Below are 27,927 nucleotides of genomic sequence, written 5' to 3' on the forward strand. Positions count from 1 at the left end.
CAATGCACTCATTTGAGTGCTCCCTACATTTCAGATTCGGTAATTTACTGATTCGTTTTTTTAAGGAATCGGTAATTTACCGATTCCTTAAATTACCGATTCGGAATCTGAAATGTAGCCACCTACATCCTAATAGCCTAACACCGATCGGTAATGGCCGAAATTCAGTCATTTTGGCCATTACCGACCGGTATTGGGCCACCTTCATCTGGCCCTTAATCTTTGGCCACGTATTGCCTCCTTTATTGTCTACAGTCGATTTACCAATGCAGAGGGTTCCTACCCTACAACTTCTTCTGATCGAAACAGGAATTATCGTGTCATCACCACCACTAATGGATTCAGTCTCGACCTTGCAGCAGTAGAAGACTCCACTTTTGATATTCCATTGATTCCGGACTGAAACAAACGCAGTTGAATAAGAGAAAAGGGATCAGTTGCTGCTGGTCCTACTTTAGCCATTCCATCCAAAGTCAGCTTTTTGCGTTGAATTCTTTTTTGATTTTTTTTTTTGTACTATGTGGAAAATGTGAATAAGGCAGAGAGCTTTTTTCAAGCCTGGTCGTTGATCGGAATAATGTACACATATTCACTAGAAGTGTTGACCTATCAATGGGGCGGTTTCATATGCTTTGCGCTTTTATTGCTTTTGTATTCGTGCTCTGTATTAGATGCAAAGGCATTTTAGTTGAGAGTATCTTCATCATTTCTACTTGAAGGTCATGCACTGGCACTTTCTTAGGAGCACCAAACAAAGACAGAGACTTCCTCTCAAAGCAAGACTAAGAAACATCAGATCGCTGTGAGTGAAGTTATATGTGTAATGGACAACTCGTTTATGGAGTATTTTTGGTGCTAATATAGACATTAGCTATGAGCTAAGAAGCTAGATATTCCAATAAAGATTGATTACATCAATTGTGTGATTTAATGATCATCTGATATTTTGCGTTTTTACATGTATTGCAAATAATTTTTATTTCTAGCACAACACTTATTTATATAGTCACATTAGAACTGAGCTTAATTATTTAAACACCCTTTTAATATATAAATATAGTGTGTATTTCTTATGAGTCTCCATTTTGTGGGGAACAGAGCTTCAGAACTCACTAATAAATGTCTTCCTGGCATCCTCTCACAGGACTGGCTGTTGCCCAATAAGCATTATCCCGAGATAAGTCGAGGGAGGTGCATGGGCCGCAGCCTGTCTGCCTTTCCTGCTACTGTTGGTAAGTTGGTTTATGCTCGTGTCTACCATGAGGTGATAAAATTCTAAAAATACCGTATGTACAAGGGCACTTGTAGAGATGTATGTCCAGAATTCACTTAATGTTGCCATTCCATCAGGATCCTATTCACATTCCCTTTGACTGACAGATGTCAGCCCACATCCAGCTTCAGCAGATGCAACACCCTCAGTGCATAATACAGAGTGTCACCATAGTGCTTTGAGTTAAGCAAAGAACTAGAACTTGTGGAGAAGTGTGGCTCAATGGTTAGAGCGGCAGACCCTGATGCAGAGGTCTGGCCCGGGACCAGGGTTCAATTCCCACCTCGGCAGGACTTGGGCTTAATTTCCTCGGACCTGACCATTCTCGCCTCGGTGCCTATTCTAATCATGGGTCCCACTCTGCACCTCTGGGCAATAGCTTGCTTAATCTCCACAACGGCCCCAACAGCGCTAAGGATGCCTGGCCTCACCTTGGGGTGCCCAGGAGTGGTCATTTCACAGGGAAAAACCAGGAAGGGTTCCACAGCAGTATGAGTGCAGCGCCGGGACGCCCCGTTGCTGAGGCAGCCGTGCGCTTTACAAGTACAACACATTTACATTTACATTTTACTTACTTACATTTAAACAGCTTTGATAGCAGGGCCTAGTATTTATTAGAGTCACTCCGGTGTCCTCATGACCACAAGAGTCTGGAGGGGATACTCCCGGGTACCAGATGGCCGTGGTAGGCCTTCAAATTACTGCATAGGGTGCAGAATATTAAACTTGGGCTTCTTCTTTGTGAGATTATGGACACTGAGTTCTTGGTGTAAGGCTGAGCTTGACAATATAAGGTTCTCACCCCAAGATGGTGTCCTCTCCACTGGGAATGGCATGAACTTCCCAGACATACCAGTGTCTCTTCCTATCGGGTCAGTTCATAGTCTTGCTACATAAAAGGCAGTTCTTGGAAAGGATGCATGTATCACAATGCATTTCTTCCCTACTTTTTTGTTGCACTCAATGGCTCTTATTTTTGCCCCTGATTTTTCTTAGAATATTTTAATCATTCCTAGTGAATTTTTCATTTGCCGTTGTCTGGAATAGCTTTTGTTACTTTTTTCATTTTTCCTTTACTAGTTTTGGATCAACTTCCTTGAGGGTCATCTGCCTCCAGACGTTTTACCTGCTTCAGTGTTCTCTCTCCTAAAGACATGGGGAGTTTGAAGCCTTGCTGATGATCGCCAACAACATCTACAAAATCAATCACAATCTACACAGATCACCAAATGAGTTCTTTTACCATTAGGCAGTTTCAATCCATTGACCCTCCAGAGGAGACACTGTCACTTTTCACATCTATTCTACTGTGCATTGCGGCATTGTGGCTCCTGGTGCGAGTTTTCTTTTTTTATAAACATGTTTTTATTTATTGAGGGTACAAACCTTCCGGTTTCAGAAAATCAGTACAGAAACTGCAATCTCTTAATTCAGATCAATCGTATAAAATAACAATAAATGCACTACAAGTGGAATGGAAATGTACATGAAGAAATAATACCTCCTAAGCTAGGAGCGCATCTGCATCTCTACTTTGTACAATGCATATAGCACGTTAACATTTCTCAATAAACAAATCGCAAAAACAAAATGTCATAAACAATCCTACCCCCCTCTCCCCTGGTCACACACACATAAAGGAAACTCCGATCATGCCCTAGGTCACTGCACCCCATCGCTCCATACAACTATGTGATTACTCTACGTTTATTACGGGACCGTCCGTACACTGCTCCTCTGAGTCGTCCTCAGTGCGGACTGCTTGTGTGCTCTCCAATCGCTGCGTGTCAGAGGCAATCTCCAAAGGGACCTCCAACATCAAAGCATACCAGATCCTAGCATCCTCTTCCAACTTATCATCCCTCCTGACCCTCTTCATTCGGATCCATTCCGCTGTTGCCCATACCCTCAAATCTTTGGCCCAACTTTCCACCTTGGGGGGTTGGGAGCCCATCCAGTGAATTGCTATCCGTCTTTTGGCCAGCACTAACCCCAGTTGGAGAAATCTAAGCTTTCTACCCTTGGGACAGGGGAGTAAACCCAACAGTATCTCTTTAATAGACTAGGGTAGCGTCCATCCCGTTACTCGGCGCAATCTCTCTAGTATGGAGTCCCAAAAAGAATTCAGTCTCGGGCACTCCCGTACCATATGCAAAAATGAGGCAGCATCACAACCACATCTGGGACAACAGGAGGAACGTTCTGGATATATTTTATGCAGCACTTGCGGTATTAAATAGGTTTGATGTACAATATTGAATTGGATGAGTTTAAATCTGGTATTGGAACTGATTTGTTTCACTCCTTCATGCACCCTCTTTCATTCAGAATCTGTAAGGGGCACCTCCAACACTTCGTCCCATCTAGACTTAATTGGAAGAGGGTGCGCAGCAAGATCCGCCCATAACGCTCTATAAATATGAGAGACCAGGCCTCCAGCAAGACTCACCAGGGCCTGAAGGTGGTGGATATTGGAGGCTCATTGGGGAATGTCGGCCATATCTCCCATGCTACTGCAGCCACTTTTTCATACTGAAGATATTGACCTCTGCCCAGATCAAGCACAGTCACTGCTTCCTCCCTGGTCAGAAAATGCTGATTTAAATACAAATCTCCCAACATTCTACAGCTGCCCTCCACCCATATTGAGACGGACAGAACTTGACCGATCTGTCCAAATGGGACAACTGCCCATTATGGAGCTCATGGGGCATAAGGTGCACTTCGTTTTGCAACCTTAACTGCAGACTCCCATGTAGAGGCCACATGCCTAATAATATACGGGAGATGATCAGGCACGCGTGAGCCCAACATCAGCAGGTCAGGGAGGGAGTTATCCCAGTGAGTTCCGCTCAGCAATTGTTTCTCCCAATTATCTTGGTCGTCGAGCCGTTGTACAGCATGCTGGAGCTGTGCTGCTATATAATAAAATTCCAATTTTGGTACTTCCAGACCTCCACTTTCCCAAGTTCTCTGCAATGTTTGCGACCCCACTCGTTTCAGTTTGTTTCCCCAAAACAGTTCTACCAGCAGGCGGTCTAGTCGGAGGAAGCACTCCCGTGGTATCCGATAAAGGGAGTTCTGCATTACATATAAACTTCGGGGGAGGACCACCATTTTTATCAGAGCCACACGCCCCATTAGTGATAAGGCTAAGGTACGCCAACATTCTACTGACCTATGGAGGGTCCTGGGGTGAGTTGTCCATTACTTGGGCAATCTCAAAAAGCACTTAACAGACCTGCAAGGAAAGAGGTGGTCATAATTTCCTATTATCTTGCTCTCCTCTGAATCCCTCTACGATTTGGTGCCGTTACTTTCGCCCAGAGGACCCTACTCTAGCTCCTGCTCAAACAGCAATGCCAGCCTTTTGCCTTTATTTGTTTGCTCCAAAAGCTGACGTGAGTTTCGTGGTCCTCTTCCTGAGTGCTCTCATTCTTTTAGTTTTATCAAATTTTGTTTTTATATTTTTGCATTCAAAAATTAGTAATGTATCAAACGAAGTTAAAAAGGTGATGTGCCAAGGGGGAAGCCATTCTGTGTAACTTTTGAAGAGTTGAAGCAATAGCCATGCAAGTAGAAAATGATTAATTGAGGGTAGGTGGCAGGATCTAAATGATGAGTTGCCAATGTTGATGTGCAGTCTCTCTTCCTCTTCCAATGCCTTTACAAGGCCAAAATCCATGGCTCGACACTGCAATAGATCAGCTCCTTCCCCTTTTGATGCACTGAAGTAGTCAGCTTTGCCCCTACTTGTCCAACACCTCTACCCTGCTTTGCAGCATTCCTCAAGTGTCCTTTCGGAGCCCTACACTGTTTACCTTTTACATAACCTCCTGCCATGCAGCACCATTCGCTCTGATAGATTCAACATCATATCCTACGCAGACAACACTCAGCTCGCCCACTACTTCCACTACCCAAGCAAACTTTGACGACTGCATGTCCTCAGTACCACCCGGGGAAAAACAGAAACTACCTCAAATTTAACAGCGACATAATAGAAGAAGTCCTTTTCGACAAAGACAACTTTTTCTGATCCCCAGGCTGGAGGCCCACTGAGCTAGGTCCGACTCCCTGCCCACCCAGTGCTAGCAGGAACCTGTGCATTGTGACTAGTAGTAAGAACTATATAAATACATTTATAATCGACAGCTGACTTTACATGACCAATCAAGTTAACACAGTTGCTTCTACACCCTCAAAGGGCTAAGGAAAGTCTCCAAATGGCTCACTTTGGATGCCTGCAGCTCAGTCATGGAAGTCTCTGTCGCCTGCAGGCAAGGACTACAACAATGCCCAATACATTGGCATCACTGCCCAACTTACCAAAAGACTCCAAGTTATACAGAACTCAGTCGAAAGACTCACACTAAAACCGCCATACTGCATTCAAACATCCAAACACCTCAAATACCTTCACTGGCTCCCTCTCCACAAAAGCTTTGTTTTCAAACTCGTCACACATACCTAAAGAACTCAACACCACCAAGGGCCACACTACCTTAACAATCGCATCCTGTTTCACAACAGGGGCCAGACATCTTTGCTTCGCTAATCCACTCCCCATTCATATCCCCTGCATCTGCCAGGCCAGAGCCGGAGGTCAAGCTTTCTCCTACATTGAATGGGGCGTGGCCGACGATATGGCCGAGTGAGATGTGCTCCGGCGTAGCTCCTGGTGAGCTGGCCTGAATCCGACGAATAAAACTGTCCTGAAGCCCCGTTCTAAGTGGGAAAAGGGAGAAGAAGGCCCGGTTTGCACACAAGCCGAAGATCGACCCATAATTTTACTGCCAACAGCTAGAAACGCTGTGCCGATGGAGGACTGGGTCCGGACGTGGAGCCTAAAATGGCAGAGCGACCCTGAGCTTGGGCGGCCGATCAGAAACAGAAGAGAGACTGGCCTGAGCCCTGGGGCGCTGGCACACTCCGGTAGGTCTGCGGACTGGTCCTGGTTGACGAGAGGGCCTGTGGAGATGACTGCGCTGTAAAGGCTTGCGCTGCACATGGCTATGGAGGCGGCGTGAGGTGTGCCCGGACCCCGGGAAGACTGCCTTGCCGGCCGCAAGAGATCGCGGTGTGACAAACTCCTCCCTGCCCCACCGTGGCCGCGGACCATGGACTGCTGCCGTGCCTGCAGGGTTGGGTAGAGCAAGGAGAGCCGAAAACTGCTGGGGCGCGGCGGGAGGAAGCAGGAGGTGCCTGATTGCCCACCCCGGCCCCCCACCCCCCTTCGCTGTTGTGCCGCCTCTCTAACCCCTACGGCCCACACAAAAGAGGAAGAAGCGGTGAGCCCCCCCTCCACACGGAGACTGCAGGTGGGTGGAGTGGGGAGCGTAGGAGGGCTTGAAGGCCCAGAGCTGTGGGATGGAGGGAGTTGGTGCTGGAGCGGTGGCGGCGGTGGAGGAAAGACGGAGGCTGACACCCAGAGCCCTGGAGGTAAAGGGGAGGCAGATTAAGCTGGACAGACTGTGGAGGCGAGAGGCGGAAGACGCCTTTGCAGGCAGGACCGGACAGCCCTGCAGATTGTAACACTTTCTTAGAGGGACTAGGCTGCCGTGTAGAGATTGGGAGCTCACAAGCGCTATTACTGAGACGTCGTCACTGAAGGGAGGGCCCCCCTGGTGTATGGGTCCCGCGCCCCTGGGCGTGACGTTTTGAGGACAAGAGATCACCCCGACCTACGCTGAAAAGGGAAGCGTGAAAGGAAGGCCTGAGTGAATGCTGGACGCCTCCTAGAGACCGGAGCCGACCGCAGAAAGGTGTTCATCCGAGGGGAGGACCCTCTGGACTAACCTTTGGGAGGAAGATCCACCACTTGCACATACGGGCTCGGAGGAAGTCGGCGGCGGCGGTCCTGGAGGCGCGGGGGCTCCCAAACTCTGCACACTAAGAGCTGCCAGAACCTACAGAGGTCCGGAAAGTATTGCTGGAGGCTGGTGTCTGTGGCAGGCGAGAGTACCGGATAGCCGCTCCAACGGACATCTGGGGCAGCCAGAATGGGGAAGAAAGACACGGCCCCCAAGATTTCCAGACAAGGGACCATGGAGCGATATGCCACGGCTCACCCGCAGTTGGAGGCCCCGGTCCCAGGCCTGCGTTCGGACACTGAGCTGCTAATGGAGGCGATCCAGGCGTCTAGGACGGACATACAGGAATCCCGCTCAGCACTGGAGGTCAAGATCGGAGAGGTGGGATCGGAGGTAACGCTACTAGGACAAGATTTCCGGAACCTGACCGAGAAAGTGACCACAGCAGAAACACGGATAGGTGGGACGGAAGACTCGCTCATCACCCTCCGGAAAGATATGGCGGAGCTCCAGGCCTCGCACCATCAGCTACTCTGGAAGGTAGATGATGCGGAAAACAGGGCCTGAAGCAACAACCTCCGCTTCGTGGGTTTTAGGGAGGGAATTGAGGGAACCGACATGGTGACCTTTTTATATACCTGGTTGCGGAAGACCTTCTCGAAGACACAATTCTCGAACTGCTTTGTGATTGAAAGGGCGCACAGGGCGCTAATGGTGAAACCACCGGAGGGAGCGCGACCGCGACCAGTCATAGCCCGTTTTCTTAACTTTGCAGACAGAGACCAGATCTTGAGAGAAGCTAGAAAGATGGGGGAGATCCGCCTGGAAAACACCAACATAATGATCTTCCCGGACTATAGCCAGGAGGTGCAGAAGCAGCGGCGCTCCTTTGACGCAGTAAAGAGAAAGCTGAGGGACTTAAATATTCAATATATGTTGTTGTTCCCAGCGAAACTGAAAGTACTCTACAAGGACCGGGCGCACTTCTTCACTCATCCGGACGACGCATGGCAATGGCTGGAGGAACGCCCCCCAACCCAGAGATCGGAGGCCGGAGTCGCAGATGCGGTTCTCCGAAGGACATCACCTGGATTTCAATGGGAGGGGCCGAAGACACAGAGAACGAAGAGACCGAGAAACAGGAGAAGAATGCAGACGACGCCATACCCTGGTCCTTCTGGGACGGGTCGACGGAGAAGGAACTCTGACTCACCCAGGGGAAGGGGCGCTCGGGGATCCAGATTCAGCTGCCTAGGGAGAAGGGCCCGCTCGGAAGGAGAGGAATAAACAGAGGGCCGCTCCTCGGGGGGCGAGGAAGAGGACGGAGTGGAATCCCAGCACCCCCTGATGGCGGCTATCTGGGACTTGGAACAGGACGCATCGGGCCAGGCGGTAGACCCGAGAACAGACTCACAAGATTCCCATTCCTAAACGGTGGCGGATATGGACATTGGAGGTTCCAGCTCACAGGCCTGGAGCACGCAAGTCGACTCATTCTGCCCCCCCTTACCTTTTTGGCGTTTTGTTGTATTGTGTTTGTTATATTGTATAGTATTGACTCTACTAGGTCGAACAGGCAGGGAAAGGTTGCATGTTCCTAGATTGGACTGAGAGCCTAGGTTGAGGGGGGTTACGCGGGAGGGCGACCGACGGTCCTGATTCTCTAGATGATGGGATTGAAGGGAGGCAGAGGTGGGGAGGGGGAGGGTGGGAGGAGTTGGGACAGTTCTAGCAACAGTTTACGGGGTGGGTTTAGCAGAGGGGGGAGGGTATGGGAGTTGGGGTTAGGGGGACTGACAGCATGGGAGACGCATTCACTTGTCGAGCAAGCACGCGCACAACACAACACATTCCACCACGAAAAGCAAGATGCCACCGGATGTTCTTTAGCGTGCCGGGCTGGGAGCACACGCACACCACACGGCGAACACCAGCGCAAGACATAAGAGGTCGTCTACTAGTATTCCAACACTATGATTATGGGGAACCCGGATAGAGAAACTGTGCACAGGGGAGGCATTAAGGTGATGACTTGGAATGTAAACGGCCTAGGCTGTAAGATCAAACGGGGCTTGGTCAACAACTATGTCAAAAGGTCTGGGCCGGACGTGATACTCCTTCAGGGAACGCACTTGCAGGGCACTAAATGCGCCTTCCTGGCAAGGGGTCAGTATAAAGTCCTGGCTCACGCGGGGTTTACCTCGGGCTCCAGAGGGGTTGCAATACTGATAAAAAAAATCCACCAATGAGAGTGCCGCAGGTCTGGACTGACCCACAGGGCACCTACGTGGGAGTACGCGGGATGTGGGGGAGGAGAGAATACACGTTTATCTCCGCCTACGCTCCGCCCAAATTGCAGGCGGGTACGCTGAAGGGAGTGTCGGACATTATCCTTAACACATCAGACACGATTCAACTTCTTGGGGGGGATTTCAACGATGTGATGAACCCTACGGTTGATAGGACAGGTGAACGGGATAGACCCCAGGTCATGACTCCACTAGCCAAAACCATGACAGCGCTTGGCCTTCTGGACGTGTGGCGATGTCTGCATCCGGATGCTAGGGCGTTCTCCTTCTTTTCCGGAGCGCACAAAGTCTACTCCCGCCTGGATTATATTTTCATGGCACGGCAGGCGTTACAGATGTCGGATTCGGCAGAATACTGTGCCCGAGGGATGTCTGACCACTCGCCGTTGTTACTAGAGGTAGGCAGGAGGAGGAGGGACGGACCTAGAATTCTTAGGCTCTCGGCTAGGGACCTACAAAACCCGGAAATCCTGAAGGGACTGCGAGCCGATGTTAGGGTATACCTGGCGGACAACGTGGAGTCAGTGGACTCTAAGGTTGTCCTCTGGGAAGTGCTTGATGTGGTGCTCCGAGACAGGGCACACTGTAGATTGGCAGAGGCTAGGAAAAAGGGCCAAGCAGAGATCCAGGCCCTGGAGACACAGGTATTATTGCTGGAGGCTGAACACCTAAGAACCAAGGACCCAGGAAACTAAGACACCTCACTGATATGCAAGCCCAGTACAGACAATTAGTGACGCTTGCGACGAGTCATATCGGGACTGGTCCATATGGACCAGACAGGGTTCTTCCCGGAAAGGGCGACTAGGTATAATCTCCGCAGGACGCACAACTGGCTACGAGAAGTGGAAGGCAGAACGGAGCCACATTGGTTTCTGTCTCTAGATGCAGAAAAAGCGCTTGATGCCGTGTGCCTTACTGGAACACATGGGATTTGGACCCAAGTACCGACGCAAAATTGGTTTACTTTATTCAGGCCCTAGCGCCCGAGTCAGGGTAAACGGAACAATGTCAAAGGCTTTTCCTATACAAAGGGGAACCCAACAGGGTTGCCCCCTGTCGCCCCTACTGTTTGCCTTATCCATCGAGGTAATGGCCTGCGCGGTTCGACAAAATGAAAGGGTGACGGGGTTGCAGACGGCTGGAATGCCGGAAACCGGTCCTCGGAAGCTTGTTTCCGGTCCAGGGAAGACATGGCTTGGCAGTTCGGGCTGGACTGTTCCCATGAGGCACAGGGTCAGACTGATTTGCATATAGCCATGTCTGAACTGGGGTGGCAGAGTGGGCTAAAGAATGGTGATGGATTAAACCCAGATCTTTTGACTGGGTGTGAGTGTTTGATTGATTCAGATGCTCCGTCCATCACCACCCCCTTTTGTACCGCTTTTGGCCGCCATAAGTGTGGCAGGGTATGCTCAGACGTGAGTCCCTTGCACACTTTGCCACTGGATTCAAGCAAGCCGGGCTGAAGACGGCTGGAATGCCGGAAACCGGTCCTCGGAAGCTTGTTTCCGGTCCAGGGAAGACATGGCTTGGCAGTTCGGGCTGGACTGTTCCCATGAGGCACAGGCTCAGACTGATTTGCATATAGCCATGTCTGAACTGGGGTGGCAGAGTGGGCTAAAGAACGGTGATGGATTAAACCCAGATCTTTTGACTGGGTGTAAGTGTTTGAATGATTCAGATGCTCCGTCCATCACAACCCCCTTTTGTACCGCTTTTGGCCGCCATTAGTGTGGCAGGGTATGCTCAGACGTGAGTCCCTTGCTCACTTTGCCACTGGATTCAAGCAAGCCGGGCTGAAGACGGCTGGAATGCCGGAAACCGGCTCTCGGAAGCTTGTTTCCGGTCCAGGGAAGACATGGCTTGGCAGTTCGGGCTTGACTGTTCCCATGAGGCACAGGGTCAGACTGATTTGCATATAGCCATGTCTGAACTGGGGTGGCAGAGTGGGCTAAAGAACGGTGATGGATTAAACCCAGATCTTTTGACTGGGTGTGAGTGTTTGATTGATTCAGATGCTCCGTCCATCACCACCCCCTTTTGTACCGGGGTTTCAGGTGGGACAGGCAGAGGTGCAGGAGGAGAAATTGTCCCTATATGCAGACGATGTACTGCTTTATGTAACACTACCGGAAACCACAATACCGGAGCTGTTCGATGAACTGGATTGTTATGGTGCCAAGTCTGGGTACCAGATTAATTGGCACAAGTCAACACTATATGACCCTCGAGGATGGAATGAATGGCCTCAGTTGCCAGAGAGACTTCAGACGACCGGAGAAGGATTTTGTATTTAGGGATATTCATTACGACAGACAGAGACGTTTCATACGAACGCAATATTAACTGTGTTATAAGTAACTTTAAAACCGACGCATGCAGATGGCAATCGCTCCCCTTGACAATTCTCGGAAGGACAGCTATGTTCAAAATGATCTCGCTCCCGAGATTCTTATACGCATTCCAAAATGAATACTTCCGGTGAAAACCAAGACCTTCCGAGATGTTCATGCAGAGTTGAGGTCCTATTTATGGTTGGGAAAGCACCCTAGAGTAGCGCTGGCGACCCTACAGAGACACCAGTATGATGGAGGGATCTCTCTTCCGGACCTAGAAGCCTATTATTGGGCGGAACATCTCGCCCCCATTAATGAATGAGTGCAGGCACCTGCCACACACCCCACTTATGCATTAGAAAGACACACCATGGGCGCACACACCTGCCTTCACTAAATATACGAAGGGAAGGATCAGGCCAGACTGTTGCCGGCTACTAAAATCACATTGGGGCCGTTGAAAAGGGCATCGAAGGTTACAGGGTGGGTGCACAGACCTACGAAACAGACACCGCTGTGGGTCTGCTCCTGGCTCAAAGAACTCAGCAAGCTGAGAGGGTTCCGGGGTTGGGACGACATAGGTATCTCCACTTTAGGGGATGTAGTCAAGAGCGGGACACTGAAGTCATTTCCATCACTGCAGGCAGAATTTGGGTTACACCGCTCCCAGTTTTTTAAATACATACAATTGAGGCATGCATGGTGGGCGGAACGGACACTACGAGAGGCAATTCCTGAATACGCTCCACTGGAGGGCCGCTTGCTACAGGAAAGGATCCCTGAAAAGGCCGTATCCCTGACATATAAGACTATTATGAATAATAAGCCGAACAGGTTGGAGGGCCTTCGGGCCACATGGGAGCAAGAAGTAGGGGAGATGGATGACGTAGACTGGGGTGTGGTACTGATGCACCATAGGGAAGTAGCAATTAAATCACGTCTCCGTCTAATACAGTTTAAGATCCTGCACAGGGCATACTTTGATAGAATGCGGCTCTTTAAAATGGGGAGAGTGCCCGACCCTAGCTGTTTGCGCTGCGGACACGACAGCGGAGATTTCTTGCATATACTGTGGTCATGCCCACACATTCAGGCCTACTGGGGCGAGGTCACCAACGAACTGGGTGAGGTACTGGCGGTAGACATTCCATTGGACCCGAAACTCATTCTCCTGGGAATGACCAACGACGTGGACCTGGCTCGTCCATTGCTGATATTCTTAGTTCTAGCCCTGGTAGTAGCCAAAAGGGACATAGCCAGAAAATGGGGGGCGTCAGATGTACCCCAGCTAGGGGAATGGAGGAGGGACATGGACATCTATATGGCGGCCGAAAGGGTCACATACAAAGCAGGAGGGTGCCCGAAGAAGTTCCGTAGAGTGTGGGGTAATTATCATGGCCTAGATGGAGGACTCCGAGGAGACACGAATGTGTATAAGTTTGCCTGCCATGAAGGGAAATGTTGTTCAGGATCAAGAGAATGTGCCTAAAAGAACTGGTGAACTGCAATGGATGGGCATCTGAACTATGATACTGGGGTATTGGACCCTGCAGGAAGTGGGGGGGGAGGTGGGGTGGGGGGCGCAGGGATATTGCTTGATGGTGACATGCTTGTTATGTTTTTTTTTCCTTGCTGCAAAACAATAAAAATGTTTAAAAAAAAAAAAAGCTTTCTCCTACATTGCCCCAACAGCCTGGAACAAACCCCCATACCGCATCAGAGCCACCGGCTTCGTCTTTGAATTCCACAGGCAATCACATTAGGCATTCTGTATATGGGTCACAAGAGGTGAAAAAACCTACATATCTTAGATGGATATTTGGGCATACATACACTAGTTGAGGCCATGATGCTGGAATCATTGTGCAATCCCATGTTAAGAGAATGCCTATCTTAAGCTAGCACTAGTCAATCTGAATGCAGCTGCTGTTTTGTCGGACTCTTGATGTAGTTATTTGGCATCTGAAAATACCAGTATTTCTGTTTGGAGACACTATTACAGATTCTGTAGGATCACAAAGCTGCAATTGGGGTTATTTAGATTTAATTTGGAAATTAAATAAGCTTTTGGGAACTCCTTTTATTTTTCTTCAGATGGACAGAGAGACATTTAAATTCAGCAACAACAGCACCTTCGGAAATACATTTGACCTTGGTGCTACCGTAAATTAAATGATTATAGTGCAACAATTTAGACCTATATTGATTCTCTCTTGTTCTCCTCTCAGCCGTTCGCTCAGCCAGGGTATAAGTTGATCCTAAATGGCACCCTCTGTCTCTTTTCACTGCGCTGTGAAAGGCGACTGTGAATCAATGTTTCAGTGGCATAATATGCACTTGCTAGAAATCCATAACAATGTGATTGAGCGATGGTGGTGGGAAGTATCAGTGATCAAGGTATTGCAATACATATGGAGATTCACCGCCCTGAAGCGCAGGATAACAATGAGCAAAAGACTGGACCCTACCCTGCATTATTCACATAAATGCAGCAGATCTTCTGTATTGATTTTAATCTCATGTTCGACTTCCAGACCCACGAAAAACAAATCAATTGAATCAATATTTAAAAGTTCATTTATTTATATAAATAAAACCAACAAGTGGCAGGTAATCGTACTGTAGTGATAATTCTATCATCGTTTCAGGTTTTCAAGAAAGCAAGGGCCACTTTTTAAGGCAATGGGAAAAATCCGATGAAGGGGCATCGTTTATTTTAAATAATTCCAAAAACACAAAAACTCCATAAATATGTGGTAACAGAATAAAAGTCCAATCCTTACATGAGTATATGTATAGAATGTTTTCTTTAAAAAAATATTATCTGTACTTTATATCTGAGAGATGTTGTTGAACATCAGCCTTCAATGTAAAATTCTGAAGATACGCTTGGCACTGAAACTGGGCTATCGATTGCGGATTCCAACATGCTCGATAAGTTCCCATTTCAGACTAAAATGGTCTTTATCCTGTGTGTATTTTAAGGTGATTTGTAAGATCTGACCTTCGAGTAAAGTTTTTCTCACACTTTGTACAATGAAATGGTTTCACGCCTGCATGTGTCCTTTTATGCTCAAGAAGACCCAACCTTCGAGCAAATGTTTTCTCACACTCATTGCAGTGAAATGGCCTTGCTCCTGTGTGTATTCTTTGATGCTCTATAAGATTTATCTTTTGAGTGAAGGTCTTTTCACATTCAGTACAGTGAAAGGGCTTAACTCCTGTGTGTACCCTTAGGTGAACTACAAGAGTTGACTTTCGAGTAAAGCTTTTCTCACACTCTGTGCACTGATGTAGCTTCACTCCTAAGTGTATTCGTTCATGAGAAAGAAGAGTTGACTTATGGGTAAAGCTTTTTTCACAAACATTGCAGTGATATGGTCTCAGGCCTGTGTGTATTATTTGATGACGTAGGAAATTCGATTTTTGTGTAAAACTTTTGTCACACTTGGTGCAGTGAAAGGACTTCAAACCTGTGTGTATTCGTTGGTGCTCAAGAAGACTTGCCTTACTAATAAATCCCTTCTCACACTGGGTGCATGGAAAAGGCCTCATTCCTGTGTGTAGTTTTTGGTGCTGATGAAGATTTGACTTTTGAGAAAAAGCTTTGTCACACTCAGTGCATTGAAAAGGCCTCGCACCTGTGTGTGTTCTTTGGTGATTTAGAAGACGTGACTTACGAGCAAAGCTCTTGTCACACTCGGAGCAGTGAAAAGGCCTCACTCCGGTGTGTCTTCTTTCATGCTCTCGAAGATATGACTTTGTAGTAAAGCTCTTTCCACACTCAGTGCAGGGGAAAGGTCTTAGCCCTGTGTGGATTCTCTGATGTACCTCAAGAACTTCCTTACTAATAAATTTCTTCTCACACTCGGTACAGGTAAAAGGCCTCACAGTTGAGTGTATTTTTCGGTGATGACAAAGAGTTGCCCGATGAGTAAATCTTTTCCCACACTCATTGCATTGGAAAGGTCTCACACCTTCATGGATTCTACGATGCCCTGCAAGATCTGCCTTTTTGAAAAAACTCTTCTCGCACTCAGTACACGGAAACAATCTTTGCTTTTTGTGGATTGGATGATGTTTTTTTAAGGTGGACTGGTGAGTAAAGTTCACCTTGCATTCAGAGCATGTATAGGACTCTTTCTCATTCATTTTTCCCGTCTCCAATTGATGTGCTGCAGAATAAAATAAGAAAGGCAAATTTAAAAATGAGAATTTGTTAAATAAAATATAAAAACAGCTGCGATGCTAAATGTCAAAGCTGAACAGTCGCTGTTAAAGGAAGATGTTGTGGTCTTACTAACATGAAAGTTTCAAACTTTCCATTGATAGACACATGTTGGACAGTCCCTGACATCAAGTGCTATCGATTAGTTCTGCCATTAGGACAATACCAGGATTTTCGGACACACAATGAATGAGGGAATTGGCTGATATTGTGAATCTTGTGACTTGCAAATGCCTGGAAATACAGCCGCAATAAGGCAGCCTGTCAGATTGTCAGGGGCCCCAATCACGGTGTTTGAGGTTGTTAGTCACTGGTGAACTTGACTCCACAAACAGAGCCAAGAACAACACTTTTCACACTTGACTCTCGTGCAACAAGTGTGAGCAGTCCCAGGAGAGAGAGGAAGAGAGAGAGAGAGAAAATGTGACAAGAGCCTAGACCTCAATAGCCAACCATCAGACACAATAAAGAAATGTCCAACTCAGTGGTTGTCTTTTACAGAAAAAGAAATTACCTAAATCCCACAGCAAAGCTAACGCAACACAATGAGAGCATAATACAGTGTTGAAAGTAGTTCCATCTATCAGTGAAGCACTACACACCCTTTCTTCCTACCACCCCTCCTCTTCCTGGTATGGTCAAGTTTCTGTCTTTAAAGTTCCTAACCCAATTTGGAGTAGGCAATGATTAGGTACTGGTGCAGGCAAGTCAAAGCAATCCCACTTACAAGTAGAGCAATTCAGTTCAATGTCTTGTTCAATCCTTTGTTAAATCACTCTCTCTCTCTTAGCCCTCCCCAGTACTCATGGTGGTCCCCCAAGGATCCACCCTTTCTCCTATCCTCTTCAACCTTTTCTTGGAACCTCTTACTAACATACTTAACTCTATGAATTTTCTCTACCACATGTATGCAGACGACACACAACTCTATCTGAAAATCTCATCCCCGGACAACATCATCTCACTAAATTCTCACATCGACTCGAAATTGATGAACGGAGAATCATCTCCTGCTCAACGCTTCCAAAACGGAATTCTTGCTCATCTCCCCGCCCAACCACACCCCCAAGATCGATCTCTGGTTACCTCACCTCACGACTCTCAATTGCACTCTGATCATCATAGATTCAGCCAAATCGCTTGGAGTCTGTGGCCGTGTGAGTATGAGGGAACACAAAAATGGGAAGAATGGTATATTTGATTTGGCTTTTTATTTCACATAATTTGGTGATGTGGACCATGTTGGCTGAATAAAAAAAAAAAAAAAAACAAGAAGTCCTCTCCTCGGGGTCTGGGCTGAGACTGTCAGGGTTATCTGGTTCTCTCTTGTCTTTTTTTTCTCTTGTGGCCGTCGGGTAAAAACTGGAAGCCAAGAGATTCTTAATGAGCAAATTCCTACCATAAGGGGCTTTGATACTCATAAGGTGGCTGTCTCTTGGCTCCCAGCTCCAAGCACAACAGTCACGGTCCATATCGTCTACTTAATACTGTACCTTTTATGTGTTCCATTGTTTACTATTTATCATTGTGTTTTTTTTTCTTTCTCCTCACAATTGCTTTGTATATTTCATTTTGTCTTCTCCACCAACGTATTGTAAAGCGCTCTGATATCCTTCGGGATCTTGTTCACGCTATATAAAACTTTATAAATAACTAAATAAATCTAAATAAGTGGTGGGGCAGTCTTGCCACTTGTGCCAATCTTTGTCCCCGTACGCAGGGCTAGCCCCATGTTGACCTGCTCTTGGTTGCATTGCACTTCAGACTGCAAGGGGCATTGGTTCTTTCTTTGCAATAGCTACAGTGGCAGCACTGGGCATGTCTGTGCGCTGCTCCAATCTTCAATAGCTGTGGCCCTCGTGGCTGGTTGCAGACCAATGATTGTAATTTTTTCTAACATGCGTTGTTGGGTTTTACATCACTTACGTTGTGCAAACAAAAATGTCTTAACTCATAATATGTGGATTACATTGGTTCATCAGGTGCCTTCCAAAGTGCACAGTCAAAATCCCAATGAAATCAACTTTAACGCATCCCTCCGCCCCAGAAGTCGCTTTAAGATTGTAAACATTCTATACCACTAATCAATTCCAGAATAAAAGCTAGGTCTGGTAACTTACTCATAACCTTGGTTTTGGAACTGTGTGGGAGCCAGCCTAGAAGACATTGGCTAGGTGAGCAAGGAACCTTTTCAATAATGCTCACAATCGTTCTTGTGATCCCTTCCCAAAAGGTATGAAGTAAGGGGAAAGACCCGAGAATATGCAAAAGGTCAACTCCTGCCTCTGCGCATCTCGGGCATGTTACGCCGGCCACATTGAAGTATCTGCCGATGCGCTCCCGAGTGAGGTATGTTCTTTGAAGGAAGTAAAAGTTTATATATTTGACTCAGGCATTTCTGGAAACCTTAGGTACTCTATCATGGATCCAGTCCCAGTCCCTTTCAGGTATGGGGATGCCTAAGTCCTCCACCCAGCTCACCCCTACTTGCTCAAATAGCCGGTGCCATTGCCACATGTCGCACTGACATGTGTCTGCCTTAAAAGTGCCCTTAGAAAGAACCATGCATTGGCAGCTCTGGTTTATCTGTGGTTCAGAGGTACCAGTGTTCCAGTGCTTGCGGAACGCCATTGTAACCGCCTGTAGGAAAGTGCCCCTTTTTGCATGGTTACCCCCCACTTTATGCCTGACCCATGATGCATTTGTTATTTGGTGTGCCCTGGGTCCCTGCCAATCAGTTTCCCAGGTCCTTGGTTCTTTCCCACAGCTGTACTTCTGTACTTACAATTTACACATTTCTGATCACAGGTAAGCCAACTGTGGTAAAAATGTACTCAGAGGGCATTTTAGAGATGCCTCCTTAAAAACAACCAGGCCTGGTGTGGTTTCCGAATGGCTGCCCGCCATTTTCCTCAACCAGACAGGTTTCTGGACCCCTGGGTAGAGAGCCTCCACTCCCTGGGTCCATAAACAACGCCCATCCCGGGCAGAGGCGTCATGCCTCCTCCCCGAGGATGGGCTGGGTCTATGAAGGGTAAGCTTCAACGACCTGCCGCCTTTGTGAGCTGTCCCTGCCTTTTGCTGCCCCCAGCAACTGGCTCCCACTGGTTCTGCCACCCACCTTGGATGGGAGAATAGGCGAGAAAACCAAGCTAGGAAGAGAGGTGTGCCCACCTTTGTCAACCCCACCATTCAGATGGGGGAGACGAGGTGAAGCACACATCTCAGTCCCCTCCATCTTAAAGATGAGGGGACCCAACCAACCAGGAAGCAGCTCATGCCCCCCTCCCACCGGAGGGTGGCATATAGGGGGTTCAGCCACCCCACAGGCATGGCTACTTCCATCCGATCACCAAACGTCAGAACGATTTCTTGAAAAACCACCTTAAGCCGTCAGGGACTTCCCCTTGCTTGAATATTGATTTCTCCAAGAACCCAGCTAGTTTTACAATGAACATCTAGTCCTTAGGGGTTCATTCATGACATTAATTGCCGACTTTACGTCAAACATGGCATTCCTAAACACCTTCAAGGTATAAATATTCCTTCACTTGCAATGGCAAAGCACGGTGGTTCGGAGCAGATCGACAACCTACTTACCCGACGCAGCTAACTACAGCAAGTGCCGAAGGAAGCCGACTCTCCAGTTGACGCACTGATCAAGAAGCTGCCCTCCTCTGCTGAGAAATCCATCTCCAGTGTTTCTGACTCCCTTTGCGGGGTGTTGGGAAATCGAGTCAGAGACAGAGATACCAGACCTCCTGCATTCTAAAGGTATGGAGCTGATTAGAACCTAGAGAAACTTTTGGTAGATTTTTGGCAGAACTAAAACCTATGCTAAACAAACTCTTAGGTCTTTCCTGGTACTAGGCCTAGGTTAGGTACATTGGGGTAGGTGTATTTTAGAAGCACCAGTTGAGTATTTTAGCCTGTGTTATTTATGTTTGTATTTTTATGGCTTAGAAACCATACCATGCTATTACAGTATTATTTCATAATACTATTCTCACTGTACGTATTATACTTTGCATTCCGTCTAACGATTGTAGCAGTTCATATCTCTTGTATGAGAAATAAGACTGTTCAATAAATCCTTTTATTGAAAATGCCTGTCTCACTATTTCTCTGCAAACTCTGTAGAAATGAAGCATGCACGATTGACTACGTAAAATAGTTAAATATCTATTGTTTCCACGACTCTGAAGATCATTTTCAGTCCTAGGGAAACAAAGTTGTCATGTTTATGCGGTTGTCAGAAACTAATCCCTTCTTGTGAATTCGAAAAAGTTTCTAGTGACCTCTGAGCTAGCTGGCAATCACAATTAAGTTTAGTATATTCGATAGAGACCTACTGACCTAAGTCCTACGTCTAAACTAGAGTATATGTTATTCCAATGCGCAGAGCCTATTGGGAATATAGGAACTACACTACACTTGAAGCAATCATCTTTAAGCAGAACACCTTATCCCTCCGCTCTATCCTACCCACTGACTGGACTCACCACCACCTAATTCTTTTCAATTTCAATGCCATCGAACCAAAGGCCCAACCCCAAAATACCCGGCACAAGTACTGAGCGAGGAACATACACTGAATCTCCCAGGCAGAGTTAGAAGCGTTAGTTAGTTCCCAAATTCCAAGGTGATAATCTCACCGCCCACTACAACAGAAAAACGGGAGAACTACTTGACATAGACGCCCCTTTGAAACTCAAGAAATCATAAGTATTCCTTTCAGATATTGGTTTAACAACGACCTTAACAAAGAGGCAACAACTCCGATTTCCTGAAATAAACTGGAGACAACAACCCTTGTTAACACATCTTGCGATACCGGGAGCTAAACGCATAAAATACAAAAAACATCTTCAGAGAAGAATCCCCCTTCTTCTGAGCCCAACTTGACCGTTCTAGGAACAGACCTAAAGACCTTCTCAACGTCATCAAACAACAAACCTCCTCTTTCCCTCAACACTCAATAAATAACTCTACCATGCGCTGCAAAGAGTATGCAACATTCTTCTCTGAAAAAATATCTAACATTTGCAATCTTTCTTGACCCACCCATCTCTCGGTCCTACACCAAAGGTGTCCCCCCTAGCAAAGAGTGTCTACCCACGGCCCTACCTCCAACAAATGGTTGTCTCGCCAAACTCACCCTATGCCAGTTGGACTGAATTCGACTATATCCCTTAAGAAGAAGTGCTCCAATTACTCGCTGCATGAAACCAACATCGCACATTTCAGATCCCCTCCCTCCTGAGTGTGGCAAGAATCTCAGTCACATCATATCTCGCCTGTTTGGACCAAAATCATCCAACTCCTCCTTTTCGAGCAGCTCCATGTCAACCTCCCTCAAACTCGGCCAAGTCACCCCCCTCATCAAACAACACAGACGCCGACAAGTCACCCCCCTCATCAAACAACACAGACGCCGACTAGAACAACCTTAACAATTACAGACCTATATTTATTCTCATTTACCTTCAGAAGCAAGTCTCATCAAAGCACAAGAGTGCCTGACAAACTTAGTAGTCCATACGTTGGTACTTTTCAGACTGGATTATTGGACCTCTTTCCTGTCTGGCCTTCCCAGAGAAAATTAGCATCACTGAGAGAAATGCTTCATACAGTTATCCACTTTGTGACAGGTCACAAAGTTTTTAAATCACATTTCTTCTATACTTCACATTCTACAATGGCTTCCAATTGAAGCAACAGACCAATGTAACACTGAATGCATCACCCACAAAGCCCTCCACAACTCCACACCCTCCTACTTGATAGAAAAACTCAAAATCTCTGGATCTGAGCAAGGATCGAGAATTCGTCAAGTCCTCCTGCTGGAACAAGCGACATTCAGGCAAGAACGCTTTGTTAAGCTCGCCTTCTCTGCCAGCGCTACAAGGATCTGGAACTCCCTCCCACAACCACCTTGAACAACCACAAGTCTTGCCACAATTATAAACTCAAAATCCTCCTATTTGAGAGACGCTCTGAATAATAAATCTGTGGTCACTTTTCTGCATCCACTTTTCCAATGTATCCAGATATTAACTGTTTGAACTTTCTCCCCTGATGTGATCTGTGGGATTAGTCTATAGCTTATCTGTTATTTTATGGCACATCTAATCTGCATTTTGGTCTTTCTTCTTTAGAAAAGTGCTTCAATGCCCTTCAGCCAAGATTGTACTGTATAAAATCACAAAAATAAACACATTTGGTATAATAAAGAGAAACCAGAAAAAAAAAATTTGAAAAGTTTGTGCAAATTTGTCATAAGATTCCAAAATTATTAGCAAAGAAATAATTGCTTTTCAAAAGAAACTCTTATAACCACAAACTACTTGGGAGGGAAAGAAAGAAGAGAGAGAGAGAGTGAGAGAGAAAGAAAGAAATATAGAAAGACAGAGAAACAGAGAAAGAGTGACAGAGAGAGAGAAGGAGAGAGAGAGACAAAGATAGAGAGAAAGAGAGAAGGATAGAAAGAAAGAGAAACAGAGAAAGAGAGGGAGAGAGAGAGAGAGAGAGAGAGAGAGAGAGAGAGAGAGAGAGAGAGAGAGAGAGAGAGAGAGAGAGACCATGGCTTAAGTGAGTTGCAAATAATTTAAAAAAATAAATTAAGATGTTAAAAGCAATTCCAATAATAAACTTCAACGTGACCTTTGTGCTTTTGATCCAAGACTACCAGATAGCGTTAAAGACATCGTGGGGATAGTCAGGAAGCATCAGTGGGAATACATTCCACCAATTCCTTACCATTGGATTTGTGGTTTGTAATTCACATCCGTCCCTCCCGCTGCCCAAACCTTGTTTACTGTATTCTTCCACAAACACGCTTTCTTCAAAAAGGCATTTAATTCTTGTTTTTATCTGGTCACATTTGCTGTGCATTCAAAGACAGAGGTCAAATGTGAAGCTCTCTCTTTGAGAAAGCTTGGTGTTTACTTTTCTTCCTATGACCTCAAAATGAGAGAATGTATGTGACAATTCTGCTGAGTATTCATAAAAGAGGAGAAGGTGTAAGATTTTTTTCCTAGCACACAACAAAAAAAAAAGCAGTGGCAAAGCCAATTGGTCTTGCCTTGAGAACCTACTGACTTTGCAAATTACTTTTAGCAGTGTCCCACACCCTCAGTCAAAAAAGAAATATCTTACTGCATGGGTTCCAAAGATTGACACGTAGTTACTGAGGCCTACCCTTTGAATTTCAATCAAATGTGGTGGATATGATTAATGAAAATAGAATGCCGGGTACGGAGAGCTATTACTGTGCCATCAATAAGCTCTTTAGGTGCTGCACCTAAAAATGCTGAAAAGGTGCTATTAGTCTGATAAGAAGCTAGATACAGTTGCTGTCTGTTGCAAGGAATCCCAGCCCACAATCAGAGCATGAGAAGTCTCTCCCCAGTGTGAGTATGTTATTTTTAAAAAGTAGTTTGGCCTCGCCGCCGTACTTTATTTGACTATTTTCCTCAAGATACCACTACAAAAGTGCCCAATAATTTCAAAATCAGCCTACGGGCTTGCCCTCTTTCACGGTATTAGGTGTAAATGCCTGAGATGTCCTGATGGTTTTCTGTTTCAATATGACCACCGCGAAGGTAGCATCGATGGCGCTGGCCTTGCAGGGCATGAAGGTAATCTTTCAGCGATCACACACCTTCTTCACAGCAGGCACCAGGTGTGGGGGTATCCCCGCACTCAGGTGTGTTATTCATTTATTAATTCAGTGTTTTATATAGCGTGAACATGACCCAAGTGGGTATCAGAGTGCTTCACAATTCTATAGCATTTTACTTCTGATATTTGGTTTGATTTGTTCTTTAAAACAAACTACCAAGTATATATATTAAATTTTAAGTGGAAAACATTTCTACTTTACAAATAATACTTGTCTAAAGATTACTAGAGATCAACTTGCATTACAATAGTATGTGTCCTAAATATTACAACATGTGACATTTTAGAAATACATGTACTAAGAATACCTCATATAATTTAGTACAGTGGATTGTACGTAGCAAACAGAATATATAGCTATTATTCTATACTGCTTTCGGCCCGGAAACGTTGTACAGATGTGGCATGGTCGCGTCATGAAGCTGCTGGTGAAAGCCGCCAGAAGATGCTTCAATGGCATGGTCCTCTGTACATGCCAATGTCCCCTCCACCCCAAGCCGTCCTTCCATTATCTTAGGTGCCAACTTTACAGTTGACAGTGAAGTTTCTGGTCGGCAGCAGTAGGCATGAGCACTTTAGTTGAAACGGCTGGTACCATTATGCGAAAGGGAGGTGGTGAAAGCAAGAAAATGAAGTAATTTGCTTTTGTAAATAACAAGCAAGGAGAGGCAAGCAGCGATGAGTGAGACGGTGAGGAACTGGCTCTCTTACTTTGAAGTCAGAGAAAGAACAGGCTGTTTAGGGGAAACATCATCTGACATTTGATCTCGGTCTGTGAATGAACAGCAAATGTGGCGAGATATGAACAAGAATTACAGCTGTTTACAAAAAAGCTTGGAGTGAGTGAAAAAAGTGCGCATATGAAGTGCTCTTAGACAAAGAAAAAAGAAAAAGTGCCTAAAGCAGTTGATAATATGGGACCATTGCAAGGATACAAGTAACGGGATGGTGCTCCGTGGGAGGGAACAATCTACGAAAAGGAGGGACAAGTAGGAAAGATTAGCCATTTGGAAGCAAGGCTGTTTAAAGGAGATTCAAAGAAACAAATAAAAAGCAATGGGTGGGCAGTAAGCCTACAAAGTTAAGCGCTGTTGTGGCAAGACCTAAAAAAAAGAACTGTGCTGATGTTTCAGAATATATCAGAATTAGTAGAAATGAAGCACATTTGTTTTGGATTACTGAAGTGTAGAGAAAAATATTTGAATAAGATTGAAACACATTAATACACTAGGGGATGACATTTGCAAATATTATCATTTATGTGCAGTAAAACCATATTTCGGTGTGAATGTAATGATCATTTCAATTGAAAATGTGTTGTCTGTAATGGCAGTGCGCTACCACACCAAGTATACTCCACACTACGCCACTCAACTCCACACCATTCCACTCCAATCTATGCCACTCACTCCATGAAACAACACTCCACACCCCTCTACTCCACACCCCAATCCACCCCACTCCACTCAAAAGTATCCCAATCCATCCCACTTCAATACACCCCATTCCAATCTATCCATTCCCAATTTAACCACCACAATCTACCCCACTCTAACTCAATCTACCCCATCTTACTCCAATCTACCCTAATACACTCAATCTAACCCAATCTACCCTACTCCACCCCAATCTACCGCACTCCACTCAGATTTACCCCACTCTGCTCCAATATACCCCAGTCTACCCCACTCCACTTCAATCTACCTCAACTCTAATCTACTCCAATCTAACTGACTTCACCCCAATCTACCTCACTCTACTTCAGTCCAATTTACCCAACTCCATTTCAATGTATCCAACTGCAATCTATTCAACTCATCTACACTCATACCACAATCTACCCACTCCAAACTACCACAATCTACCCAACTCCAATCTACTGTACTCCACTGTAATCTACCCCACTCAACTCAATCTATCCCTCTCCACCTTATACAATATACCCCACTCAATCCAATCTACCCCACTCCATCCAAACCACCCCACTACAATCCACCCAATCTACCCCATTCCACTACACCCTAATCTACCCCACAACACTCCACTCCAATCTATCAAATTCAACTCCACCCCACTCTACCCAAACCTACCTCATTCCAGTTGAATCTAATCCACTCCACCCTACTCCAATCTACCCTACCACACTCCATCTCAAATTTACATACCCCAATCTACCCCATTCAATTTACCCTACTCAGATCTACTCCAATCAATTCCACCACACTCTACCCCACCCCAACCCAATCTACCCTACACCACTCTATATAACTCCACTCCATTCTACTCCAGTCCACTGTACCGCAATCCAAACTACCCCAATATACTGCACTCTAATCTACTCAACTCCAGTCTTCCCCACTCTACTCCAATCTACCTCATTCCACCCCACTCTTTCCCAATCTATCCCACTCCAATCCACCCCAATCCATCCTACTCCACCTCAATCTACTCCACTCCACCCAAATCTACCTCAATTCAATCTACCCCACTTGACTCCAATCTACCCCATTCCACTCTAACCCAATCTACCCCCCTTCTATCTACCCTACCCTTGTGCCACTAACTTTTAGCCATGCCGAACAACAGTCACACTGGTGTACATAATGGCTAAAACTCGTTGCCAAAGCCAATAGCTTTCGGATAGGAGACACCTATTTGTTTTGCCAATGCTTGTTTTCAGTGGGTTTTTTTTCATCATATGCACACGCAACAGTTCCCTGCAGCCAACTCCAAGCAGGCACAGGTGTTAAACAGTGCCTGGGCACAGCAGGGGATTCCCTAAAGGGCCTGGCTTATGTTTTTTTAATTTTTATTTTTAAGGGTTCCCGGACACTTTCTTGGGGTTCTCGGACCCTTGCAAACTTGTGTATCCTTATTGGACATCGATAGGGTTTCAGACCGAGCAGCAGGTCTCCGAACATCACAAATGTCTACCAGGGTACAAGGCCAATTACTGTGCCTGCGCAGACACCTGCCTAAGGTTTGCGGACCTCAAGGGTCATGATGTGGAATCCAACCTCTGTTCAAAATTAGCAATTTCTTTCTACATTTTAACATTAGGCAGCCCCTGTGCCCGGGAGAGACAGGATGGCACCACGGCTCTTTATGGCTTCTTTAGTATTTTTACAGGATGCGGGGAAAAGGCTCTTCATCATGTAATGGTTCGAGATGTAGCCATCCCATCAGGGAGCTTCATGTCCGCAGACCCAACTTTGGGTTTACGTATCCGAAATAGATGGGCAAAAAAGTTCCCTCATCCATTCGGATCCAATATATTTTTACATTTAGGTACACGAGTCCAGATGCACGGACCATTCATGGGCTAAAGATCCAACTAGCTCGATCTGAAATGACTAGTGGCTTAATTTGAGGACCACAAAAAACACTGCATGAAACTAGCCATGCCAATCCCAAATAGTTTTGTGCACATTCATTGGACTGTGCCAAAGTTATTATATGTATATATACAATTATATTACATGGAATTGTGTAATCCCTGTATAAATGGCAGTCTCTAATTTCTTTATAATCAGGAATTTGTGATGCACAAAGTCAGTGATTATGAAGAAGAGACGTCAGAACTCGGCTTTTATAAGTTATTACAGTCGAGTTCTGAGGACACAATGCCTGCTGCCAGCGGCTGATGTGAAAAGAAGGTCAAGTCACGAAGCATAATTGAAGCAGCTGTTTAAAGCAACAAACAGAACTTTGCTTTTATTACTTTTGCTGTATGTTACTAGTTTACTATGAGAAGCAGAGGGAATATGTTTATTAGTTTCCTTAGATAAAGAAAAGGTGGAATCTTTCTGCATGTTTCTACACGTTTCGAGCTACTGCAGCTTTTGGTTTTAAATGGACTTTTATTGAACTGTTTCTAACATCTTTTTGCAACAAATATCTAACAGTTTTTATTTTTACTTTTGCACAAGAGGTTTAAAGTTCATTCTTCATGTTTGCAAACATGTTAGCTGCTGCATATGTAGGAGCTACGCATCAAGGTTTGTGGGAAAGGCGATGTTGTGAACATGTATTATACGGGATAAAGTACCCTCTGGTGCATATAATAAGATTATTGCAAGTCACCTCAGAGTTCCATAATCTTTGTGTATCTGTGTATCTGTCTATCATGAGGTGGTGTGCACTCCAGGAGAACCCTGGAGTGACAACAACATCCCTGGTGGGCCCTGCTGTTGAGGCCGAATACAGACTAGGATTTTATATCAGGAACTGGAGACAACTGCGTCTTACCCAATGTAACTGTGCAACTAGAAACACAGTTCCC

At 45.9% G+C, this 27,927-nt stretch overlaps 1 protein-coding gene across 2 annotated transcripts in view; it reads right to left on the reverse strand.

Annotated features, from left to right (window-relative positions):
* Nucleotides 1-14,345: 14,345 nt before the first annotated feature.
* The window catches only part of LOC144767810 (uncharacterized), a 36,206-nt gene continuing 22,624 nt past the window's right edge, over nt 14,346-27,927 (reverse strand). For both annotated transcript variants that reach the window (XM_078651198.1, XM_078651191.1), the window contains exon 3: nt 14,346-15,909. In XM_078651198.1, coding sequence (XP_078507324.1) covers nt 14,699-15,909 — 1,211 coding nt within the window. In that variant the 3' untranslated portion in view covers nt 14,346-14,698. The remainder of the gene's footprint in view (nt 15,910-27,927) is intronic.

The sequence above is a fragment of the Lissotriton helveticus genome, chromosome 1_1 (assembly GCF_964261635.1).
Source record: "Lissotriton helveticus chromosome 1_1, aLisHel1.1, whole genome shotgun sequence".
NCBI lineage: Eukaryota > Metazoa > Chordata > Amphibia > Caudata > Salamandridae > Lissotriton > Lissotriton helveticus.